The 25,912-nt window shown below is 32.3% G+C and overlaps 2 protein-coding genes and 2 long non-coding RNA genes across 4 annotated transcripts; 3 read left to right on the plus strand and 1 right to left on the minus strand.

Moving 5' to 3' along the window:
- The first annotated feature begins 3,518 nt into the window (after nt 1-3,518).
- Nucleotides 3,519-4,070, plus strand: LOC146896383 (uncharacterized). Its single transcript, XR_015023492.1, has 3 exons — nt 3,519-3,652; nt 3,780-3,833; nt 3,942-4,070. It is a non-coding gene; the product is annotated as an uncharacterized LOC146896383 (long non-coding RNA).
- Nucleotides 4,071-7,618: 3,548 nt separating this feature from the next.
- LOC146896384 (uncharacterized) lies at nt 7,619-8,224 on the plus strand. Its single transcript, XR_015023493.1, has 2 exons — nt 7,619-7,672; nt 7,787-8,224. It is a non-coding gene; the product is annotated as an uncharacterized LOC146896384 (long non-coding RNA).
- A 1,982-nt stretch (nt 8,225-10,206) lies between these two features.
- ELO1 (Paxneb protein-like protein) lies at nt 10,207-15,382 on the minus strand. Its single transcript, XM_085737704.1, has 9 exons — nt 15,240-15,382; nt 13,929-14,078; nt 13,600-13,820; nt 13,418-13,493; nt 13,156-13,312; nt 11,723-11,801; nt 11,199-11,358; nt 11,028-11,119; nt 10,207-10,607 (listed from the first exon to the last, which is right to left on the minus strand). The coding sequence occupies exons 2-9, from the start codon at nt 14,056-14,058 to the stop codon at nt 10,440-10,442; spliced, it is 1,083 nt and encodes a 360-aa protein (XP_085593830.1). The 5' UTR covers nt 14,059-14,078; nt 15,240-15,382; the 3' UTR covers nt 10,207-10,439.
- A 105-nt stretch (nt 15,383-15,487) lies between these two features.
- ALG12 (homolog of asparagine-linked glycosylation 12) lies at nt 15,488-25,222 on the plus strand. Its single transcript, XM_085737701.1, has 18 exons — nt 15,488-15,686; nt 15,778-15,823; nt 16,715-16,801; nt 17,064-17,119; nt 17,387-17,504; nt 17,956-18,014; nt 18,476-18,547; nt 19,459-19,522; nt 19,642-19,745; nt 20,240-20,311; nt 20,731-20,817; nt 20,902-20,969; nt 22,002-22,070; nt 22,146-22,228; nt 23,224-23,320; nt 24,186-24,251; nt 24,712-24,805; nt 24,895-25,222. The coding sequence occupies exons 1-18, from the start codon at nt 15,522-15,524 to the stop codon at nt 24,973-24,975; spliced, it is 1,488 nt and encodes a 495-aa protein (XP_085593827.1). The 5' UTR covers nt 15,488-15,521; the 3' UTR covers nt 24,976-25,222.
- The last annotated feature ends 690 nt before the right edge of the window (nt 25,223-25,912 follow it).

Consider the following 25,912-nt stretch of genomic DNA (forward strand, 5'->3'; position numbering starts at 1 on the left):
TTTAACAGCTACAACGAGTGATCAGTTTTAATTAGTATTTTTTTAATACCTCTATTTAAACATCGTGACTGCCTAAGTTTTATTAATATATTAAAAAAATATATGTGGGTTTATGAACTATATATTAATAAAACTATATATGTGAGTATATGTTTGTTTTACGGGAATATATTATTATATTCTTATTTCTAAAATCTAATGAGAAGTATATATTGATAAATATATGTGAGTGTATGAACTATATATTAATAAAAATATATCTCATTATATGTTTTTATACGGGAATATGTTAGTACATGTTTATTGTGAAATGTATTTTCATTTTTTTTAATATCGTCAATACTAAAACAAACAAATAAATTCTAATATAGTATGATTAATCATACTTCAATTTTTTCCATTTTTTAAAATGTATCAATAAAAAACCCGTTCGAGTGTACAATTGTAACACGGGACCCATTTTAGTAACTATAACGAGTTATCAGTTGTAATTAGTATTTTTTTAATTTTTTTTGAAGGAACTGCCTAAGTTTTATTAATATATTAATAAAGTATATGTTGATGTATTGACTATATATTAATAAAAATATATATGACAATATGTTTGTTTTACGGGAATATATTAGTATATTCTTATTTATAAAATCTAATGAGAACTATATATATATATATATATATATATATATATATATATATATATATCGATAAAATATATATGAGTGTATTGACTATATATTAACAATGACACATTCCACTGTATTTTTTTTTTACGAGAATATGTTACAATATGCTTATTTATGAAATATATTTTACTATAACAATATTATATAATACATTAGTTATGATTTTTCACGGGATGCTTATTAGTATTTTTCACATTAAAACATATTAGTAAAATAAAAACTATGATTTTTTTTATTTATTAGTTTTTTTAATATCGTCAATACTAAAATTTAATATATATTTGTTCATATTAAAATTTAATTATTTTACAATTTTTCATTACTACCGATCAATATATACATTATTATGTTTTAAATATTTTACATATTTTCACTATGGACAAAAACAAATACTATATCAAGCACAGTCGAGACGCGACACGCGGCGGAGCCGCGGCCATACAGCGCGGCAAAGCCGCGCTACCCGTGCTATAGCACGGGTATCTCGACTAGTTTTATGAACAAGTCATCACCAGCTCTAATTTTTTATTTTGAAAGAATCACTATCTCTAACTGTTAAGATGAAAGATAGTGGAGAAATTTAAAGGTAAAATTCATTGCAATTCATATAAGAAATTAGAAATACAAACACATAATAATATTGCTGCTGCCATAAACTAACATTAACATTTTTTTTTACTCTCACTAGAAAATGAAACTACAACTTGTGTGTGTATCCACAAGGTTTTGAAGAAACATACCCAACTTTGCTAAAACAACATCAACTTTTTTTGACTCACAAACTAACATTAACTAGAAATCTAAATTAAAACTTGTGTATCCACCACAAGCTCTTGAAGAAGAAGCGTATCCACCATGTAGAAATTGATTACCTAAAACTTGTTGGCAACAACATTCCTTATAGCTTTCATCTGTTGAACCAAATCATCCCACATTTTCACAACAACAGTCATTATACCAACCATCCAAATGATGAAAAAAATTACAGCAGTAACAGTTGAAATCAAAAGCGCGAATAACACACACACAACACATGACATGACCATCAAAACCATAGCTTGCACAAGACAAACTGGTGGGTCTTCTAATACGGTTGAAATTATACCAATGAGATGAGTGATAACTGTAAAAAATAACAAAAATCTCATAGCAAAGAGATGTTTCTCCACGTTGTCACCAAATAAATTTGTTATCTCCACAGCAACAAAAAAGATGAGTCCATAGAAGAGCCAAAATATACTGTCAGTGACATCTTTAAACCTTTTGAGAATAGTCACACAAGTTGTAGGTTCATGCTTAAATACAGCCATCGTAGAGAGAGCAATAATCCAAATGATAAAAACAATTACAGCAGTAACATGTGATATCATAAATGTCAATAAAACACATATAGCACATGGAATGACCAAGATAATCACATATTTCAGTAGACCAACAGGTGGGTATTGTAAGATGTTAGTGAGAATAATGATGAGAAAAGTGATAACTGTGAAAACTAACAACAGTCTCATTACAATGAGATTTTTCTCCACAAAATTATCAGCAAAACCTGTTATCTCAACATAAACAAAAGCCATGAGTGTCCAAAAAAGTAGAGTAATTTTGTTAACGACTTCACTCATGATATGAGCCATTGTTTGAGAGAGAAAAGAAAAGGGTTTGGTTTGTTTGTTGTTAAATGAATGAGAAAGCAGGAGTGTGTACATTTATAGGCTAGATGGTAGCAATGGATAGGGACGTTGTAAGTACATTTTATCATGACATTTAGTAATAGGGACCACACCACAAAACCACAATTTTAACCCAAAGTAACTGGCTTATAAGAGGACAGAGTACCTTGTATTAGTAAACTTCATCTTCCATTCCTTTTACCACCATTTTAGAACTAACAGTCACAAAGGATTACTAACCTAACCTAAAAGGACTTTGACTTATATACTGTGTGATGCAACTAACATCCCACCTTAGTGTCCACAATTTTTGGAGTATTCATTCAATTTAATTAAATAATTAATTAGGTGTTCATTTCTCATTCATTGCCTTGTTAACCGGATTTGATGATTTTTTTAATTAAGAAATTAATTATTATTAGCCTTCATATAAATACTCCTTATTCATTGCCTTTGATTGGACTTATGGAAAAGGAAAATTCAGATTTCATTTCCATTATGACCCCGGAAAGATCACATATTTTTGAACTAATATGTTCTCTTCAAAACATAATGATGCATTGCATTTCATCCCAAAGTATTGCTTCATCATTTTTACAAATCGATGCGTTCATCAGGTTAATGTTTTATGCAAGCTGCTAGATTTTATTGTAGATGTTGAATTACAATCTAAAATATTGTTTCTACCTCATTGAATCAGGCTAATTATTAGCTACTACTCTTTCTGGTTTCACTCACAACTAGTACTTTTTAAACTAATAGGGTTTACGGTTTAGGGTATAGTTTTTTGATTTTGCAGACAATTTTCAACTCAGTGTGACAACTCAAACAATTTTCAAATCACACTTGAAGCATTAAAAATTGTATAAAAAAATGCAGAATCCATGAACATGAAAGTAAAAGCGGAAAGTGAAAAATGTTAGAACCGTAAAGAGTAGTGAGGCGAGGGAGACAGAGAATTATTATGGGATGATTTTGTGTTGTTGGTCTTCCTCTTTCTCTTTATCCAACCAAACCCTACTTCCCTCAACAACTTCTTTTAGGTCAAATTTAGGAACACCCAATAAAAATGTGCCACGTGTTTTAAAAATAAAATATAAAAAAAACTATAAAACAAATTTAGGAGCAATTTGTTACGGCACACAGTGTATATATATAAGTCCTAGGTTAACCCTATTTATCTACCGAAAGCGATCTCTCTATACTTTAGAACTAGAATTCTAAAAAGAATATGGAAGATCATCAAGTAGTTATTCCTCTCATGGGAGAATCTAACTGCTCTGATCCAATTAACACAAGGTAATCCATCCCTTTTAATTTTTCCTCTTATAATTCTCTTCTCTCTTTTTTTTTTCTTTTTTCTTTTTTCAATTCGTATTTATCTTTCTTTTTTGTTTGAGAGAATTCGTATTTCGTTGTTTTATAGCTATTGTGAAAAATGCATGAAAGAAGTGATTGTGATGGAAGAATCTCCTCCGAGGTATTCACACAATCCCTTAAATTTACCTTCACACAATTCTACTATTCTTTTGTGCTTTTAAACTCACAAACCAACCAATATATGTGTATAATCTCATGATATGAATAGGTACATAAATTACTTGGTCGTGCTCTCGACAATACTATGGTTGGTATTGTTTATCTTTCCTACACTCAAGGCAACATCAGATGGTGCTAACTTCATGTCAAAATATGAGGAAATTCTCATGGTCTTGATGGTCGTTATTGTTACCTTTATTCAATTACGGCTATTTTCTATTGCGACAATGCAACCTATTCAAAGCGGCATCTTTGGGATCTTATTCATAATGATGATATCAAGTTCAACTTCAAGTGGAGAAGTTGGTATTATTTCATGGAAGATTATATTCAGTTTGATCTTTTGGGGCATCATCATTACGTTGTTTGTCATTGCTCTCAGCAAATGGATCTCTAGAGTGAAGATACTGTATTCTCAATGGAAATCTAGAAATTCCTGGTTATTATAGTTTAGAATTTTATTTATCTCAATAAAGATTGGTTGTGACATAAGTCGTTTTTATTGCTTTGTCAATGTTATCAGCTACAAAACGCATCTATAATCAAGTTCTAGCTGTTTTTTTTTTTTGATATAATTTTGTCCATACCCTCATAATATGATCAAGTAATTCAATCTCAGTACTTTACCATCTAATTCAAATATTTATATATTTAAGCTATTAATTGTTGGAATAAGAGACATCCCACTTTATGATTTTCTTTTACAGTCACACTCTCTCTTATGTTTGGATTGAAAAAGAAGATTTAAAAAATGGAAGAGAGAAGAATTTAGAGACTTTTGTGTAAAATTGAAATCACAAATTTGTTATCCTATATTCACTTGACATGTCTTATATACACACAATGATCAGTATTCACTACACAATGATCACTTCTTTGTTCACATACACATGGAGAAAATCATATCTACCATAACAGTCATATAACAGAAAAATACGTACCGACCTTTTTTTTAATTAAGAAATTAATTATTATTAGCATTTATATGAATACTCCTTATTCATTGCCTTGTGATTGGACTCATATGGAAAATGATAATTATGATTCGGTAGATTGAGGTTTTCTTGAATATATGATGAGAAGGGTGGGAATGGAGGACAAATGGGTTAGGTGGATGAAGGCGTGTGTTTTTGGAGGCAATATGTCAATTCTTGTTAATGGGAACCCAACCGAGGAGATAAGTGTGCAAAGAGGACTCAAACAAGGAGACCCCTTAGCCCCGTTTTTATTCCTTTTGGTTGCCGAAGGGTTTAGCGGTTTGATGACAAATGCGGTTAATCGAAATTTGTTTAGAGGCTTTAAGGTGAAAAGAGGAGGTTTGGTGGTATCTCATCTACAATATGCCGATGACACTTTGTGTATAGGAGAACCAACGGTGGATAATCTTTGGTTGTTGAAAGCTGTTCTTAGAGGTTTTGAAATGGCATCCGGATTGAAAGTTAATTTTCATAAAAGCTCGTTAATTGGTATTAATGTGGATAGAGACTTCATGGAGGCGGCGTGCCGCTTTTTGCAATGCCAAGAGGGAGCAATTCCGTTCAAATACTTGGGCTTGCCGGTTGGAGCCAATTCAAGGAAGTTGTCAACTTGGGAGCCGTTGTTAGATCAATTGAAGAAAAGACTTAATTCTTTGGGTAACAAATATGTGAGCCTAGGAGGTAGAATAGTCCTTTTGAACTCCGTATTAAATGCTATTCCTATCTTCTACTTATCATTTTTGAAGATTCCGGCTAAGGTGCTTAAGAAGGTTACTCGGATCCAAAGATAGTTTCTTTGTGGAGGTGTTGGGGGCGGTCGGAAGGTTTGTTGGGTTAAATGGAGGAAGGAACACGTAAAAGAGAGAGCTTGCTTTGTTCTTTTTCTTTTTTATTAAATAAATATTTGTTTTTTATTATAAATATCAACCCTTAGATCTTTTTTTGCCACATGTCACACATCCATAGCCTAAATGGACTAAATGGAGCATTGCATAAATGGAGCATACCCAAACTCGATTTTATATAGATGTTTTATATAACTTCCCCTATGATTTTTTTTTAGTTATTAATAGTTATAAATCTGCACTATTTTTAGTCAAAAGTATAAAATGGGTCATGTTAACCTGTGTCCCCGGGACACTAGTTAAGAAAGTTAAAAATAATTTTTTTATAAACAACTTTTTGACTTTTATAAAGTGAAACATTCCACTTTTCATAATTTCTCAAAGCAAAATTTCTATATTAGTCTCCTTAACTTGTGCCTTGGGGGCACTAGTTAACTTTTCCCATACTTTTTTTATGGAGAAATGATAGAAACACTATTGAAACGCACTGTTTCATTAATATAAAAAAAATTAAGTAGTTAGAATAAAAAAAAAAGAGAAAATTACACTCATCTCCCCTATGTTTTCTTTAAATGACACAAACATCCCCTCTAGTTTTAAAATAGACACCAACCTCCCTTAAGTTATCATTAAATAGATAAATATCCCCTAAGTTATCAACATCTGTTTTTATCTTGTTCAACTTTTGCTTCGTTATGGTAGAAGGTGCGCGAATGGATTGGATTCGCGGGGGTGAATTCTCATAATATTTCCGATCATTTAGTGCAGTTTACACATATGACAAATGGTGGTAAAGCTAAGCGTTTGTTTTTGCAACTAATATGGCTCCTTTGTACCTGGGTTGTGTGGAACGAACGAAACAACCGTCTGTTTAATAATGTTGTAACTTCAATTCCCCGGTTGTTGGACAAGGTTAAATTGTTATCTTTAGGTTGGGTGAAAGCTAAAAAAGCCATGTTTGTTTTTGGCACTCAGAGTTGGTGGTCAAGCCTTTTAGCTTGTTTGAGCATTGACTAACTACTTATGCTTTTTCTTTTTCGATACTGACTACTCTTGTATATTTGTAGTGGTATCCTAGGCACACCTTGTGCTTTGGAACTACGATTGTTGCAGTAATATAATTTCATTTTGACTTGTTCAAAACAAAAAAGAAGATAAATATCCCCCTTCTCTCTCAACTGTTGTTATCTTTGTGTTAACATACAAATGGACGTGAAGTTGAAGTTCTCCCCATCTTTATAAAAAATAACTCTAATTGATGAATTTTTCATGAATAATCATTTTGTCCACAAACCCATCTTTCATGCCTTTTTCACAATCGCTATAAACAATGATATATGAACAAACGTTTATGAATTAAAAAATAAATAAATAAAAAATCAAAAGCAAAAGAGAATTATAAGAGGAAAAATTAAATGGGACAGAGTACCTTGTATTAGTAACTGGCTTATATTCTTTCAAGAGAGGAATTACTTGATACGTGTTTTAAAATTACTTGATACCTTGTATTAGTAACTGGCTTATGTTCTTTTAGGTCAAATTTAGGATTATCCAATAAAAAAAACTATAAAATAAATTTAGGTTACGGCACACTGTATATATATAAGTCCTAGGTTAGCCCTATTTATCTACCGAAAGCTTTCTCAATTCTCTAGAACTAGAATTGTGAAAAGGAATGGACGATAATCAAGTAATTATTCCTCTCATGGGAGAAGCTAATTGCTCTGATCCAATTAACACAAGGTACTCCATCCCTTTCATTTTTTCCTCTTATAATTCTCTTCTCTCTCTCTCTCTCTCTCTCTCTCTCTCTCTCTCTCTCTCTCTCTCTCTCTCTCTCTCTCTCTCTCTCTCTCTCTTCAATCAGAATGTATCTTATGAACATATGTTTTCGTTGTTTATAGCTGTTGTGAAAAATGCAAGAAAGAAGTGATTGTGATGGAAAAATCTCTTCGAAGGTACTCAATCCTTTAATTTACCCTCACACAATTCTACAATTTTTGGTGCTTTTAAATTCACAAACCAATATATGTATATAATCTCATGATGAACATATATGTTAATATGAATAGGTACATAGATACCATGGTCTTGCTCTCAACAATACTATGCTTAGTTTTGGTTATCATCCCTACACAAATGACAACATCTGATGGTGCTAACTTCATGAAAAAATATCAGAATATCATCCTGGGCTCGATCTACTTTGTTGTTACCATTACTCAATTAGAGTTATTTTCTATTGCGACAATACACTCTCTTAAAAGCATCATCTTTGGGATCATATTCATAATTATGATACCGTTTTTCACTCCAGAACTTAGTCTTTTTTCATTCATATATTGCATCCTTTGGGCCATCACAATTCTTGTGTTTTTCATTGCTCTCTGGAAATGGATCAATAGGGTGTGGATATTGTATTCTCAAAGGAGATCTAGAAATCCATAGTTATTATATCTGTATTAGTTTAGAATTTTATTTATCTCAATAAAGATTGGTTGTGACATAAATAGTTTATTCTTTTGTTGTCGGTCCTTTTCTAATCCTTCTTTGTTTTATAGAGCAATAATTCTATTAGTTTGAATTTGAGTTGATTTGAGTATTATAAAGAAAATCATGATCATAATCATGATCAAGTAATTCAATCTCATTAATTTACCATCTAATTCAAATATTTATATATTTAAGCTATTAATTGTTGAAATAAGAGACATCCCACTTTATGATTCTCTTGTACACTCACACTCTCTCTTATGTTTGGATTGAAAAAAAGATTTAAAAATAGAAGAGAGATGAATTTAGCGATTTTTGTGTAAAATTGATCACATATTTTTGAACTAATATGTTCTCTAGAAAACATCATGATGCATTGCATTTCATCCCAAAGTATTGCTTCATCATTTTCACAATACATCCATGCGTTCATCATGTTAATGTTTTAAGCAAGATGCTAGATTTTATTGTGGATGTTGAATTGCAATAAAAAATATTGTTTCTACCTCATTGAATGAGGCTAATTATGTAAGCAAATTACAACAAATTGGTCACTTTTGGACAGAGAACATTTTTTTAGCACATGTAAAGTTGTTTCAACCTCTTCTCTGAAGTAATCACAGAAAGGCATGCTCAAAATATCATTTCTTTCTTTCTATTGCCTCATGGTTTACTCAATAGAGCTTAGCAATATTGTGGTGGCAGAATTCAGTCAATCTTCTTTCTAAGGCACACCTCATTGTATTTCCCTTCCATTACTTTGCACTACGCGCATGATGTTCCCGAACGCATCTCCCAACCCGGCTTCATAAGGCACGCCTCATTTTATGCTGTGAAATGGTAATACAACCTAAAATGAGGACATAATTTTACGCTTCATTATTCTTCTTTTCATAAGGCAGGCAACATAATTTTACGCCTCATTATTCCTCTTTTCATCGATCGATTTACCACTCTTCGCTCTCAAAATAATTGCCATATTGCAACAACAAAAAAATTGTCACAAAATAGCTGACATTTTCAATTTTCAATGCAACTTTTTTATTTGTTTCAATTCTTCGTCACTAGTCTGCTATACAATTTTGTGAAAATCATGCCAAGGAATGTGGAAGGTATTCAAAACTTCCCATAGATGCAGAAGATCTGAGCTGATCTACAAATGTTTGGATAATAATTTGATGTATACATTATTTTTAGGTTTGTATGCGAAATGACAAATATTATTTAAAATTCACATAATTAACCGAGAGATTTCGAATTTAAACTAGAGTTAAGATGTTCAATCTAACAATATTGATATTATTTAGTTGAGTTAGACTTAATGGACATTTATCATATACATTTTACAACATAATGTCTTGGTTTTACTACTTGCGTGTGTAATTTTTTTTTATTTTTGGCTTAAAAATGTTAGAGATTATTCTATTACTAGTGCACAAGTGACATGCTTAGACTTTGGAGGTGCATCCTTTCTTAATCTCTGTCCTTAGATCGCCCAAATAGCTTTTACCCACCATATGTATTTCTTGTCTTCAGAGCATAACTAATGAAATACATTAAATTAGTGTGTTTAGTGTAATGATGGTCATTTTGGGTGTGTTTAGTGTAAACCAAAAAATGTCGTTTTCTTCAAAAGAATAAGATTTTGACTGTTATTCAAAATTATTGAATTTGAGTTCCATTGTTCTTTGTATCAGCATGTGAAGAATGATTTAGAATGTGTTGCTTCTGATTGACAACTGAATTTGGGAGCAGTATAATTTGCTGTGTTAAATACATGAACTTTTAATATGTATATGTATTTATCTCTAAAAAAAATATGTATATGTATTTTATTTAATTTAAATCAAATCCATCATAAATGGCTAAGAATGTTTTGTTTACTGAGCAAAAAGTAAAAAATGATTTTGTTATGTGAACAATATCCAGACTTATTTTACTGTCTTTCTCTGATTAGATGTGCAAATGTGCAATTCATAAGCTGAGATTGAGCAATCAATTCACAAATACTAGTATAAAATTTCATTTAGGGCTTAAAACCTTTTGATTATCAAAATAACACAGAAAGAAGCAACAAAAAGAATACAAGATGGCAACATTTCATGAGCTAAGAAAAACCTTACTTAACTACGCTTGATCTTAGCCAAAAGGCCAAGAAAGATATAGAGTGAGACTAAACTATTGCTAGGGTATTTTGGTTGACAGATATTAAAGTAATAAATAAGGTACATCCTAAAAATCAAGTGACCCAGCTTTAGTTGACCCAGAACAACTACCAGATGTGTTATATGAACTCCCACTTGAACCGTCAACCGGGGCTTGATTTAGACATTCTAGAACCAAATACCTTCGTTTTTGCAATTTTATTGAGAACGTTGTGGCCTCGAGGATCACGGGAACCTGGAAAATGAAAAAACATGGTCAACAGAAGCTTGGTCAGATAGAACAAAATGAAAGAAAATGGTAGGATATAAAAATAAAAAAAATAAAAAAAAACCATTTTCTAACATATTTGTTAGGTTTGGCTAACAAAAATGTACAGGAGAAAGATATCAAATTCAAATGTACAACATCAAAATCAATTATGAAAAAAATTCAAATTTTAGGGAAACAATGCACATAATGCTGAAAGCATATTGTGTCTAAGTGTGTGCGCGTACAAGACGGAAAAAAATTGTGCATATAACCGGATAAATGGATGTAAAAGATTGTTGTATATACATGTTACATTATGAACTACTGGTTCATGTGCATAAGAGGAGTAAACCAAAACAATAACACCATGTAGAAATAAATTAACATGAAGCAAGAATATATAACCTGTGTATTTAACCGTGCAACTTTATGTATATTAAGCAGTCCAACCATGTCTTGGTAACCAGTGAGAAGTTTTGCCATTTCCTTGTCCTCATCTGAAACAAATAAAGTCTATAGGTGAAATTTGAAGTAATTGATAAATAAATGCATGAAATGTAGAAGTTGATTGTGAACCTGGAATTGCTCTGACAGAAAGCAAGGTGTCTGCCATATGTTGCAATCTTTTTGAACTAGATGGAGAAAGAAGTGAAGGTGGAAATGTTGCAACAACAACAGCATTTGAAGACCGGGCCATGCCTTTTAGGGACCTAATAAAGGAAAGCATATGCCACTCCTGCAATCACAATATGTAACATTAACATGTTTCAAATTCGAAAAATATTAAGCATTGACAGAGGAAGGAAAAACAGTTCACAATAGATGAGATCCAATAAGAATGACGTGACAGGATCTGCCATCAGATAAATATTTACTTTACTACAGAGGGAATATAAATCATATCGAAATAGTTTAGTAGAACATAAAGTTCAACGACAAATGAGAAACTTAGTTCAGAACACCAAAAAAAAGTAAAAAACATAATAACTCACCATGTTTTCATATCGAAATAGTTTAGTAAAAGATAAAGTTCAACGAAAAATGAGAAACTTCGTTCAGAACCACATGACCAGAAAAAAGTAAAAAACATATTAACTCACCATGTTTGCATATTTGCATTGTGGAGAACAAAATGATTGAATTGCAATACGGCCAGCAGAGGAAATATTGGCTTCACTTCTGCCAATACCATCCATAATGTTAGTGAATGAAATTTGAATAGAAAGGGAGCCATTTTTAACACCCCCAGAGTAATCTTTATCACAACCAACAAATCAATTGGCGCAAAAAAAAAAGACGTTCAAAGGGAATCAGCTTAAGACTAATAGGAAAGGTCCATCTCTATTTACTTGTATATCTCGATCATTCAAAGAATAAATACTGAAATGTTACCTGGCCTTTAAATTTTGGCATTTAAGAAAATGACATTGGAGGGAGTTTTCGATTTACGAATTAAAAGTTACTTTTGAATGCCCGTCATAAAAAATGCATGCATTTTCAAAAATGCGAACAGTGACTTCAGCCTAGGTGCATAAACCCAATAACATACTACCTCCATCCCAATATGTAAGACCCCTTTGATCATTGCACAAGAATTAAAAAAAAGTAGTTTTCACAATAAATTTGTCAATAATGTACATTCACCTTCCAAAATTATCCATCAATTATTAAAAGAGTGTCTTATAATTCTTTTCATTCAGTTAGGGGCATTTTTGTGAAAAATTAATTAATGCATCTTGTAATTTAAAGAGGGTCTTAGAAAAAGGGACAAACAAATTCTACAAGAGGGTCTTACATATAAGTACAGAGGTAGTATTTGTGATCACGAAAGTTCCCAACAACAACTGAGCCTTTACCCACTAGGTGGGGTCATTTACATAGATCACAAAATATGATAATATTCCGTCATATGTATTAAGTTCTAGAGACGTCTCTTAGACTGATAATTTTCCTTGCTTTCCCTTTCCTCTAATAACTATTTGGCCATCCTCCAACTCTTCTATCTGGTCAACTCTTCGTGCTTCTAAAAGTCTTCTACACAAATATCCAAACCACCTAAGACAAGTCTACAGTATTATTTTATCTAAAACAGGAGCTACCCCAACTTTTTATCCAATGCTTGTATTCTTAGTCCTAACTTGTCTTTTTTAATCACTCATCCATAATAAATACTCATCTATGCAACACACTGGACTTACTTTCTTGCCCAACAGTCAGTTACATAAAGTATTGCATCGCAGGTCTTATAGCTTGATAAAATTTTCCTTACCATGTGCCCATTAACATTTTAAAATTGTGTGTTTATGAAGATCATCATTATACACACCTATGATCCAACTACCAACATTTAACTTTTTCCTTCGCAATTCTATTCAGGAAAATGTGACTCAACCAGGCGTAACAACATAAGTAAGTTGTTGAGTACCGTCAAGAGCATATTCTCCTGAAATCTTAAGCTATTAGGAGAAGACCTAGGAACCATCCTATATCTCTAAAAAGTACATTTAAAAAATAGTGCTATAGATTACCACACCTTGAGAATTGAGATAGAAATTTAGCACACTGATCTTGAAGAGAAGTAAGGTTTGGAGAATCTTGGATGCTGACACAATCTACATTCATGCCACTATAAAAATGTCTATCCAAAGGCTTCCGCAAGTCAAATTCATTGCAGTAATCATGTTGGGCACCTATGAATGCAAGTATGATTCAACTCAATAAGATTTGAATTATTCATTCTCAATATTACAGTAATACAAGATCAAAGAATGAGGGAAAATTATGGACAAACTTACCATTATTAGAGCTGATATTTGACTGAGGATCACCAAAGTACTTCTTGTATTGCCAAGCAATTCTCAAATCCTTTTCCTGAAATCAAAAGTGTAATAATAAGCAAAATTACACAGCCATGACAAACTTAAGACTAGTTTATATACATCAATCATCACAAAGTGCAACGAACAAGTTAAAGTACATTAGTAAGATCTCGACTTTTATCCTCTTTGGCTGAGGCTGGAGCAGGTAAAGTACCAAGAAATCCTTTAGGGTCTCTTGAAGCACTAGCATACAACAGTGGCTGTTTATGTACAAGTCCTTGAGACATAAAATTTCTCAATAGAAGCATATGATGAGGTGCTTCTGCATCTTCCATAATCATGACAAGGCTACCAAGAGAAAAACCACCACCTAAAATCTCTATTTAAAGAAGCAAGGAAAAAGCATTAGAATCTTCCATGAAGACACATAAAATAAATCAATTGCTTAATTTAATATTTACAAGAAGGAGGTGGAAGAGTTATTAACTGTCGAGATCTGGAATCCCAGACGATAGGAATGTTGTCCCATTAGGGCCGTGCTTGAGTCCTGAATTCTGAGACGTTACAGTTGATACATTGCGAGAAAAGCTACTAACTCGAGTCCTTGTTGCAGCCATTCAATATGTCACTATGACCCCTGAAGAAGAAAATATTATATTACTGTAAGATATAGAATGTAAATATTAAGTAATTTAGTATCATGGTCTGAACTTACAATGTAGTATATTATTAGTATGGAGTAACGTACTCAAACTTATGTATTACCAAATCAGCAAAAAAAACTAATGTATTATCATTAAAATATTATCATCTTATGAGAAAGTTGATACATGTTTGACGCAATCATCATAAATCCTTAACATGAACAATATTGATTTGCTTCTCATCCACCAACAAGAAAGCATTCTTTCTTGTTAGAGTGCACAGTTACAGAGAAAGAAAGAGAGACCTTGGCTGGACCAAAGGTGGAGCCGCTTGGAGCGTTGTTGGCATTGTAGTCAGGATCGAGTGCTGGTTCGTAGGATTGTACGATCCTACGTCCCACAACACCTCAACCATGCTTCGACTTTACGCAAGTTCGATTTTGCTCTGTTTTCCCTGTTTTTCCTGTTATCTCCATTTTTTTCTCTCAACTCTATCAACAACCTACCAATCCTACTTACGAACCGTGTTACGTTCCTTCATTGGCTGACCGATCCTACTTAGGATCTCCATCCTGACTACATTGGTTGCTGGTATCGGAGTAGGAGTTAAGGATTAAAGGAAAGAGGAAAAGTAATGGGAAAAAATTGTTAACCCGCTATCCAGGAAAACCGACCCTATCTAATAACCGATATCCTACAATTCAAAGTGAGTATTATTAAACTCAAACGGTCATCAACTCGGTCAAGGGAACACAGCCGAACCAATCTATATCAAAAAGAGGAGAATCCTAACAAGTGCCCATAGGACATTGTTTAAGAAATCAAAATGTAACTTTTGTATAGAAAATTATGCAATTATTAATTTGAAAAGGTGTTAAACAACTTATTTTGCAGCTTATACAATAAAAACTTATAAGATATAAGCACTTATGAACAAACAAGATATTTTCTATATCACAAGATACAATAAAGTTAAACTGTTTTCATACATTTTATAATTTATTTATTTATTTTCATAATCTATCCTGAAGAGCTTATGAAAATAAGCTTTTTTTTTCATAAGTTCTCCGAAAAAAGGCACAAGTTCATATGGCAGTAGATAAACAAATAAAAATAATATTACAGAAATTGATATTGAATTGGAAGTTGTTTACCTCAATTTGTTTGACTGCGAAGGTGGAAGCGGCGATGGCGCTGACGGTGGTCCGGCGAGGGCGGTTGAAAAAGGTTTAACGTTTGTGCAGATTCTTCTTCTTCTTCTTCTTCTACTGCGCGGAGAACACCACTTGAATGCAAGGGTCCGTACAATGGGCCTCATAAATTAAGGCCCAATAACTTTTCTTAAAAGCCCATCAGGCCCATTTACTGTCTTCTTTGTAGTGTTGGAAGGAATTCTGTCTGCATTCTCACTGAAACACACACCGAAAACGAAAACAATGGCTTCTTCTTCTGCGACAATTGTGAAGAATTACGGTTACGATTTTGTATTAGGATCAATCGCTACTTTCTATATATTGATGGTACCTTACACTAAGGTCGAAGAAAGTTTCAATGTTCAAGCAATGCACGATCTTCTTTATCATTGCTTTCACTTACACAATGTCAGTTTATTCATTTTCTGCTATTTTCATTTTGTAAAAATTATTATCATTGATTAACTTCTGATTCATTTTACTATGTTCTTGTTATCAGTATGATCATTTGGAGTTCCCTGGCGTCGTTCCTCGCACTTTCATAGGTAACCAACCATTCCTATCAGTGAAACAAAACAGCGAATAAATTGATAAGTTAGCTTATAGTTTGATAAACTAACAAAGTGAATTTCACTTGGTAAAATTAGAAATTGATGATATGAAATTACATAAAAATATATTTTTTAGGTATATTAATTTTTTCCAATTAAGATGTCACGGGTAAAATTGTATTTTTAAGTTGATTTCATCTTATTTTCGTAAACTTTTCATGATAGGTTATGAAAACAGCTTATAGCTTATATGAAAGTAATTTGACTTTATTTTATCTTTTGTAATAGAAATAGCTTATAGATTGTATGATAAGAGCTTAATTAAGTTGTTTATCCAAACATGGTCATATTGTTTGATGAGAAATACTCCCTCCGTCCCGGAATATCTGACCCATTTACTAAAAAAAAGTGTCCCAAAATAACTGAGCAATTTCAATTTTCAATACAACTTTCATCATTCCCAATACAATATAACTCTAATTAATACTACTTTCATCATTCCCAATTCAATATATTCCACTTTCCCCTTTATTTATACATTTTTTTTAATCTGTGTGAAAAACCAAACTGGCTCAGATATACCGGGACGGAGGGAGTAACAAGTTTCTTTATGTAGAAGTGAATAAATATGACCTCGATTAATGTGTATACATTTAATTTGTTTGAGATTGTTAGTACTGGCTTGTTTTATAACTTTTACTGTAGCATCTCTAGTTGTTAATAACAGCAGTTGAATCATGCTTATCTTCATGTTAAATTGGATTATTCACAATGAGTTTCACATACGACGTGTTTCTTCAGTAGACACTCGTGTATGTACTTGTGCAGCGGATCTCTTTTTATTATATTGAACCTATCTCTAATCTCTAATTATATTCGTTTTAGGGGCTCTGCTTGTGTCACTTGTCGCCTCTCCATTTGTGTTTATTGCAAGTTTGCTGCATTTGCCAAAGTTCTATGCTCTTCTCATAGGTAACCTCTTTCACACTTGCAGTCATTGCACATTCATTTTTGTTTATTCAAAATGCTCAAATTTATCAATTGTGATATCAACTTTCATTATCCTGTGCTCTGTGACCAAGTAAAGATTGCTACATGTGTGCAATGTATTTGATTAATCTGGTATTGTCGATAGTATGTTTTTATGTGTTCTCATATTTTGACTTTGTATCGTCAGCTGTTGATCGTATTGTTGATTTTTTCTTTTTGACCAAATCGTATTGTTGATATGCAGTTCGAATGGCCCTAGGATGCATCATACTGTATACACTAAGATTCTTTCGTCAACAGGTTTGCACCTTTGGCTCCTTTTTCCTCCTTCCAAATTCCAATATCTTTATTCTCATAATCAATTTAAAAGACCTATATCGTGTAAATAAATTCAATTTTTCCATGAATCAATGTTCAGCAAAGTTGTCATGACAGAAAGATTCATTTTATTTATTAACAAAATGTCTAAAAGAACCAATGCTAGCCATTAATACCTTAAATGAAGTTTAAATATGTTATGTTGATAAAGTTGAATATGTTCCCTGAATCATGCTATATGCTGTGCAGATAAGGAATAAATTTGGTCATCAAGTAGAAGCCTTCTTTGTGATACTAACTTCCATTCAGTTTCATTTTCTGTTCTATTGTTCTCGTCCTCTTCCTAACATTCTTGCTTTGGGTATAGGTAACTACTTGCACTGATTCTGTGAATTTAATATTTTCAATCTCACTTTATTATCCATGAATTTTAATTTAAACATTGAATTTAATTTGTATACAGAGTTAGTGTAATTGTTTTTTTACACAGGCAATCAATCATAATCATCAGATTATTGAAAATGTTTGACGTTAACCATAATTGTTTCTAAAGTCATATGTATGAGTGGTTGTGATTTGTCGGCAGTGTAATTTTTTTTACCCCGACAGTGTATGAAAATTAATTCAGGGTAAGCCTGCGTACAATACACCAAATGGTGGGACCCCTTCCCGGACCCTGCGTATGCGGGAGCTTTAGAGCACCGGGTTGCCCTTTTTTTTTAGTGTATGAAAATTAATTTCTTAAACATTTATAAGGGATTTTTCTTATGTTCTAGTCAACATCATGGTTTAGTGCTTTCTCTTGTTTTATTTTGCAGTGAATATGGCATTTGGATACTGGTTCCAGGGGCGTTTTTATGCAGCCTTAAACTCTTTGGTATGTATGTCGTATGGTTTTACTTCAGTTTCATGTTGGTGCAGATTCTGAATCTGTCTTTGTTAGCTCTTATGTATTTTTTTTCTCACTTCAAATCATATATACATACTTTTTGCTATGCCACCTTTATTTGATCAAATGTTCCATGTCAAAATTAGTTCCCATTCCCAATTTAGTCTTCTACAGTAAAATTGCCATCTTTGAAGAGCAAATATAAACTAACAATTTATGTTGGATTTTCTATTTTAAAGATTAATTTTTGTGGTAGGCATCAATGAGTTTCTCAAGTTTTGGTCTTCCTTTTACTTTTTCCATACATTATCGTTTTACATGTATACTTTTTGCAGAACTTTGTTACTGTTAATGCCTAGAATAATTTCTGGAACTATTGGGTCTTTTCAATTATTAGTATGTTATGCACTGCATTTTGAAATAATCCCTTGGCACTTTCTGATTATCAGATTTTTGCTACGACTGTGTTCAGATGTGACATGCTGTTACTTCTTGGTCCCCTTGGCCTACAACTTCTTCTGGTATGTTGCGCTTTGAGTAACCTTCTTTAATTTGTCCTTTTCCCCTTAGATGCTTGAACTGCATTACTGACAGCCCGTTAAGCTTCCATTGTTTGTAACCTTCATGTTAGATATCTTTCAATTCTTTAGTTTTCTGGTTTGGACAATATATATAAAGAAAAAAATCGGGCTGTGATTTATCGCTCCTTGCTGTTGGGGGCTTGTTCTTTTCTTATTTTCCAAATCCACACACAATGCTTTTTTTTTTTGCATCCTATTCCACAATTCTTCAAACAAATAAGAACAGAGGTCAACTGTTTCTCTCTAATTTGTATGAGAAATGTAGTACTTCTGTCAAGTGAAGCCAGCATTTCCTGGTACTAGAACATAGTTGGTTCTTCATGAATTTATTCAGTTTCAGCTCTGGACTTCTAATGTCAAACATCTTGAGAATGTAATTGATATTTCCCAGCATAATTCAAATTGAGTCTGTTTTGACTTTCTTTTCTTGATAGTGTTAATGTTAAGATATCCAATGTGTGTTGTTTTTTATTGCATTCTTGTGAATTTCTATTTCTCTGTCACTTTCTCGTGGCTTTTACTATTATAGGATGATTGGGCAAAGAGTTTGAACTTTGAATTGTTCAATTAGGTCACCGCAGAATCCTAGTTTACTATATATTGTAAAATTTCAACACAAAATGCATTGCTTTAATAACATTTAGTATGTTAATTTATTGTTGGAGGAGAGTGTTTATTGTGTTTAGGATTTGCTGTTAAGTGTTCTTTTTGATGAATTTTCTTACCCTCATTTTATGGTCTTGCACTTTTGGTCAAATAACTAAAAATTGAAAAAATTGTTCTGAAAATTCCAATGTTAAATTAACATTTTCAAGCTTTGTGCCTGATAATATTTATCTCTTGAAGGGAAGACAAAAAAAATTTCAGTATGGGGTGCTCTAAAATACTGCACTGGGATGGCCTTCTTCTGTGTAGGTTGGTGACATGTTTTTTCCAATTGATCTTTAATTTTAATAAAAGTAAAATTTATGCTTAACAGCAGTGCTTTTATTAAAATTTGATTCTGACATTGAGGTACCCTACATGCATTACAGGTATAACTATATTGATTGACTCAATTATGTGGAAGAGGTTATTGTGGCCTGAATTTGAAGTTCTTTGGTTTAACTCTGTATTGAACAAGAGTTCTGAATGGGGAGTATCCTTCAGAGTTTATATTGAACAACTGCTTACTATAGAATATGAAAATACATGTTACATATTTTATTAAAAATTGGGTGATATTTTTTTCTGCTTTTTGTCGACTTTAGTGGTTGACACCTGTACCTGAAATCTGACATGTGCATGATCGGATGAGTAAGAAAGAAATGAAAATGGGGGTATCTGAGTTGTGTAGTTAGTTACTGGTTTAGGTGGGGGCGTATAAGGGGGGAAGATAGTTATTCTTTTGCTAAATCTCTGCAACAGTGAGGATTTAAAATGCACTGGATTCCGGTTTGGCAGGTCAGTAGTTACTCCTTGTAATCATCATTGATAGTAGTGAATTTCCTCTCTGTTTTGCCTGTGGGTGAGGCACATTGATTTATTCTTATCATTATAAAAAATCTGCATGCTGTTTGTTGCTTTCGATAATATTTCCCTTTTTTATTTGATAAATTATAAACTATTATGTTCCTTCACAATTTTTGTTAGACACATGCTTTCCATTGGTACTTCACTTCCGCGCTCCCTCGTTCACTACTTGCTGCATATCCTCTTTCCCTGGTAAGTCACCATTTTCAAGATATTGTTCTTAACGGTCAATGTGTTGCTAGTTATGTAAATTTTTAATTTATATGGTGGCTTATTCTACTTCCAGTGAACTGATTAGTATGACATCTCTTGTCTATTGTTCCCAACACCAAACTTAAAGTTTAATGTTTTTCCTGTATTTATGTTTGAACTATGAATTAATGTGGAAAATAAAATATCATTAAGTTCAATATTTTCTGTCTTGTACATAGTTCAATATTTTCTCTATATTATGATGAAATTGATGTACTATGTTTGATCAATGAATTAATATATGGTACATTTTTTATGGAATTATAGATTTCATTATGTTTAGTTTGCTCATTAATACGGAAAGGAGAAAGAATAAAGCATGTTTCATTTCCTGACTTGATAAGCTGTGTTCTTTGCAGTTTGGTTTCTTAGTAGACAGAAGGGTGCGATCGTTTGCTTTCCCTGCTCTTGCCTTCATTTTTCTCTATTCTCAGCTTCCCCATAAGGTACAACAATTAGGCTATTCACTTAATTTGAGTCTGTTATCAAACTAAAAATTGCACTTAACATTATTTTGATGGATATTGCAGGAGCTTCGTTTTATTCTAAGTTCAGTTCCAATATTCAACTTGTCTGCTTCGATTGCATGTAACAGAATGTAAGGTCTCTAAAAGATTTTTAGTAATCAATTGGTTTAATGACAGAATTTGAAACCGTTTCAGAGAATAAGAAGAATGAATCACGTTTTTTTTGCCTTTAATTTCGGAAAAAACGTTTTGAATCAATCCGGGTCACGAACCCGACCCGAAAACCCAAAATTTGGTTAGCAAAACATAAACCGGGTCACGAACCGACCCGCGAACCCGGATTTCTGGGTAACAAATCTGAATCGCTGGAAACGTGCGATACAACCGATTCTGCGTTTTTCAACGACGATCCAAGCCGCGACAACAAATTTCCGATTCCGACGACTTTCCGGCACGGCAAGGGGAGGTGAGATCGCAAACTCGGACGATCCTACGAGTTGGATCGCGAGTTTGTCTACCTTGAGTCTCTATGGTTATCTAAGTTTCATAAACATAACTGGCCCTTAGAAAGCGTAATAATTATATAAGCTTTTTCTTGTCTTACATGTGGTTTTTAGTTGCAATGTTTATGAACAGTTATGAAATAGACATGGAAACTTGTTAATTTTAGTTTTATATGGGTCGATATAAGTTAACTGGGTTCTCTCCGTATTTTCTGCAACTATTTCATCATATTTGCAGACATGTCAATTGAGAATTTCAAATATAAATGAATTTTCATTCCTTTTTTTGAATAATTGTATTCAGCATTGTTAATCTCTGAGACGTAGCTCAGGTATCTATAGTACATTTAATCAGTTACAAACTATAACTGACTGGCCTGCAAAAGTAACACACTAACTGACACTATAGTAGTCCTATACAGTATCTACAGTGCTTGTATACAGTGGTATGGTATGCAGGATATACAAAGTATAATCCATACAATACAAATCATATACTCCAACATTGTTGATTGAGTTGGAACTGTATTTGTAATCTTAATAGAGATTTTAAAATGATATGCGCATTCTGAAGAATTAACTCGACTGTTTTCTTTTTTTCTTATCTTTTTGTGTAGTAAGTTACTAACCTTCATTAGTATGTGTCCTGAAATGTTTCAGTTACAATAATAGGAAAAAGATGTTCTGGAACTTGCTTTTCCTCATTATGCTGGGGTTACTTCTAATGAGGTTGGTTCACTAGTCATTTTGTTTCATTGGTGATTTATCCTTTTTTCATGTGCTTATTTATTCTCTTTCTTGTAGCATTGGAGTAACCATCACAACTTTTACGGCATCATATTGGAACTATCCTAGTGGTCATGCCTTAAAAAAATTGCATGGGATTGGTGAGTCCATAAGTTGTACAATGTCCATGCATTTCCTGCAAAGCATTTAGCTAGAATTTTCCTTGAAAAAGTACTGCTCTTTTTTTGCCCATTAATTTTGTTAAAATATCGAAGTTTCACTAATCAGCAATGGAAAGTTCCGTCAAATTGTTGATTTTATTGTATCTGGTGAATCATTTGTTGGATTAGAAAATATATTTTGAATATGGCCCACTGAGTAATGACTAATGAGTATGATATTTTGATCGGGAATTGTTGTTCTGTGGAAAAAGATATTGTCATGGGTGTTATTTTGCACAAGTTTTATTGAGACTCGTTCTCTGACTAGAATTCTGTTAGTAACCACCCCAATTAGGAAAGTAAATAAATGGAAAAATAAGACTATTGTTAATTATTTTGTTAAATTTGGTAATAAGGAGATAATATTTGTTAAATAAAGATATCAATAAATATACTAATTAGGAGAGAATAAGTCAAGAAAGGAGATATTAGAAGTATAAATTGTTAAATACAGTAATTAGAAGAGAATAATATTATAATGTAATTATTAGTAGAATATTGGAACTATGGTGTAGTTGAAAATTGAAATACACGGTTATCAACATGTGCTTCTGTTTTCTATGTCTTGACATAAACAATGGATCAATTGGGAAAAGATTAAGGATTTGTTTTCAATCACTATGTTACAAGTAAGATTTTTTTGTGGCCTTTCATTGATGCATTATAATTTGATTTGTTATGTTGCATTTGCGTTTCTCGCTTACAATTCCTTTCTTCTGAAATACAAGACCAACAGAGTCATCGAGTCCAAAACAACTTCAACCCAGAAAAAAAATCCTCATTTAAATTACAAAAATGGAAATTTCAAGAAAATAAATGACATCTTACTGCTAAATTATGGATACGAGTGTAATGTACAAATTTCTTGTTTTTGTCTTTTTCATACTAACCCTTTAATTAATTTTTGGCATGTGTTTTTATTTATTTTGTGGCAGGTTTTCACAGTGATACGAATGAACAATTGGTTCACATTGATACATTTTCTGCCATGAATGGAATATCTCGATTTTGTGAAAGCGATTTCCCATGGAGGTATATTTTACTTCTTTCTTTTATACATGCTTATGAACTATGATGCAGCTTGTTAACTCTTGCGAGGATCCAAACAATGTTTGACTCTTTTATACATTCTAGACCAGTGAAGACATGTCTTTCTAGGCTTTTGGCTTTAGTAACCAAACAACATTACAGTTCTATGTATTCACTGTCCTACTAGTAATGAGATCCACTGTATTTATGTTCTAAGATTATGTTTTCAATATCATCATCAAGATCGCTCTCACTTCTTTCTCTAGATAATAAAGATAATAAATTGATGTCGAGAAAAACTTCATTTAAACTACTTTTACACACTTTGTCTCTGCATAGTGTATCCTTCATTTCCTTACACTCGTGCTTTTAGGTTCTCATCATTTCTTTCTTAATTTTGTTTGCAACAATCATAGCAAGTTACTTTCCACTATATACTGATACTAAGGCTTTGTTTGGGAGTTTGGAGGGGAGGGGAGGGGAGGGTTTTGGAAAAAAGGAAGGAGCAAGTGGAGGAAATAGAAGACATTGGGAGGAGAGGGCTTTGGAGGTTAATTTTTTACTCATAATAAAGAATCCCCCCTCATTTGGGGGAACTCAAAAATTGTATTGGGGGAGGGTTTTGGGGGGTTATGGAGGGTTTATATGAATTTTTCAAATCCAATCTATGTTGTTATTATATTCTTAAAATTAAAAGTATATTAATCATAAGTATTAGTTTATCATTCTCTAAAAAACTGTTTTTTCAAAAAATGTGAATTTTTTGTCCATTTTTCTATATATTTCCAACCCCCCAAAGCCCTCCCCTCCCTTCCCCTCCAAACTCTCAAACAAAGCCTAAGTTACATCTTTCATTTTTTTGCTACAGGTATTCTAAAGAAGAAGAAATTAGCTTGCAAGAATTTCAACAGAGGAATTTTACTTTCCTAATAAAGTGAGCTATCCATTAACTGGCATATAAATTGTATGGCACATGCATTCTTTATGACTAGAGGTCCTGTATACTGTTGATAGGAAGTGACAATATTGTCAAATGAGCGATTATATGCAATAAAATTGGTAAAGTTTGTATGTTAGACCCCCTTGAAGAGTAAGTATTTTTGATAATGATTTGATACTAACTTGATAGTGGTTTAACTTGATAGTGGTTTGATACAAAAGACTTGAGACTAACCCTGAGATATAAGACTCTTGATCCGGGATAAATTAAGAAACAAATCCTAATAACACCTAAGTTATATAGAAAAATATCCTACAAGATAATCTACGTTATTCTAAGATTACAAATTGATCTTACGTAATAAACTAAGATGCTATAACATGGTATAAAGATATGATATCATCTAAGATTTAGGAATTTTCTTCATAAATCTTATCTTCTTGGTCTTTAACAGTGAACATCCTGTGATCAATGGATTCAAGTGTCTATTTACTGAACATGGTTTCTCAAGAATGCGCATTAAATTTGGCTTCCCACCAATCTTACTGGTAAGTTGTGGCTGCAATTGACAATCAGTCTAAACAATGAATGCTTTCGACCCTCCAAAATTATTTATCCGTCTTTCTACCCTTTGCAGGTTAAAGATCCCAAAGTATATGTCCATGGAAATTTAGAAAACATGGCTGTTGTCAACCAACTTTGGCCTGGCTGTCCATAATCCTTGGTCTGGCTTGATGAAATGGGACAACAAGGTTGTGTGAAGTTGAAATCACCACAAGGATAGCCTGTATTGTGTATTTGTATTCTGTACTGTAGGGAGTATGTTGTTTGTCTTTAATCTACTTAAACATGCACTTGTTCCTGGCTCACCAAATCTAACAAAGAGCACTAACAACAAGGAACCAAAAAACTGTAGAACGTATCATCAATGATATTTTTAACAAATATTGTTTTTTTTTTCTAAATTTTTGACTGAATTATACTTTTAGTCCCTCTCATTGAGATTATTATTATTTCAGTTCCATATATAGTTCTGTCATCAGTTTTCTATACACAAAACCCTGGTCTGATTTTTAAATTAATATAGCTGGGATTTGTTGATGAATTTGAAATATTGAATCATTTTAAAGTTCAAAAGTTAATTCAAAAAACTGAAAAAAGCGTATTGTGAAATTAGGTTTAAAGAGTAAGAAATTAGGAATTGTTTGTCTTTTAGTTGAATTTTATATTTCAATTAGTGAGATTTAGGGCCCGTTTGTTACGGATTAAAAAGTGATTTTGACATAAAATAATTTAGAGATTATTTTTTAGAGATTATATGAAAAATCAGAATCTATTTTGCGTTTGTTTACTGTAATAAAAATCACTTTTTTTAAACAAATAATCTAGTTTGCTTGGATACAACTATATAAAAGGGATTTTTTGTTACAAAATTAGTTCAATCTTTTAAATTATATTTTCTCTCTCCTCTAAAAAAAATCTATTTTATTTTAAGCTGCTCCTAACAGCTTCTTATTTGAAGCTGTTTTTAGATTATTTTTAGATTCTGATTTTTTCTAAAATCTGTAACAAACGGATACAATACTCTTAAAAGTGATTATTTTTTTAAAATAAGTGATTTTTTTCTTAAAAAAGCTATAACAAACGGGCTCTTA

This window comes from Medicago sativa, chromosome 8 (assembly GCF_051527215.1).
Source record: "Medicago sativa cultivar Bolivia chromosome 8, Bolivia_mono, whole genome shotgun sequence".
Lineage (NCBI taxonomy): Eukaryota > Viridiplantae > Streptophyta > Magnoliopsida > Fabales > Fabaceae > Medicago > Medicago sativa.

Excerpts from the sequence above, each read along its gene's own strand:
- ELO1 (XM_085737704.1), bottom strand. The coding sequence starts at position 14,058 with ATGGCTGCAACAAGGACTCGAGTTAGTAGCTTTTCTCGCAATGTATCA. Across the intron at positions 13,821-13,928 it reads TGGGATTCCAGATCTCGACA|AGATTTTAGGTGGTGGTTTT; the intron begins GTTAATAACTCT and ends TTCTTTAAATAG. Across the intron at positions 13,494-13,599 it reads AAAGTCGAGATCTTACTAAT|GAAAAGGATTTGAGAATTGC; the intron begins GTACTTTAACTT and ends TTTTGATTTCAG.
- ALG12 (XM_085737701.1), top strand. The coding sequence starts at position 15,522 with ATGGCTTCTTCTTCTGCGACAATTGTGAAGAATTACGGTTACGATTTT. Across the intron at positions 15,687-15,777 it reads ATTGCTTTCACTTACACAAT|TATGATCATTTGGAGTTCCC; the intron begins GTCAGTTTATTC and ends TCTTGTTATCAG. Across the intron at positions 24,252-24,711 it reads AATTTTACTTTCCTAATAAA|TGAACATCCTGTGATCAATG; the intron begins GTGAGCTATCCA and ends GGTCTTTAACAG.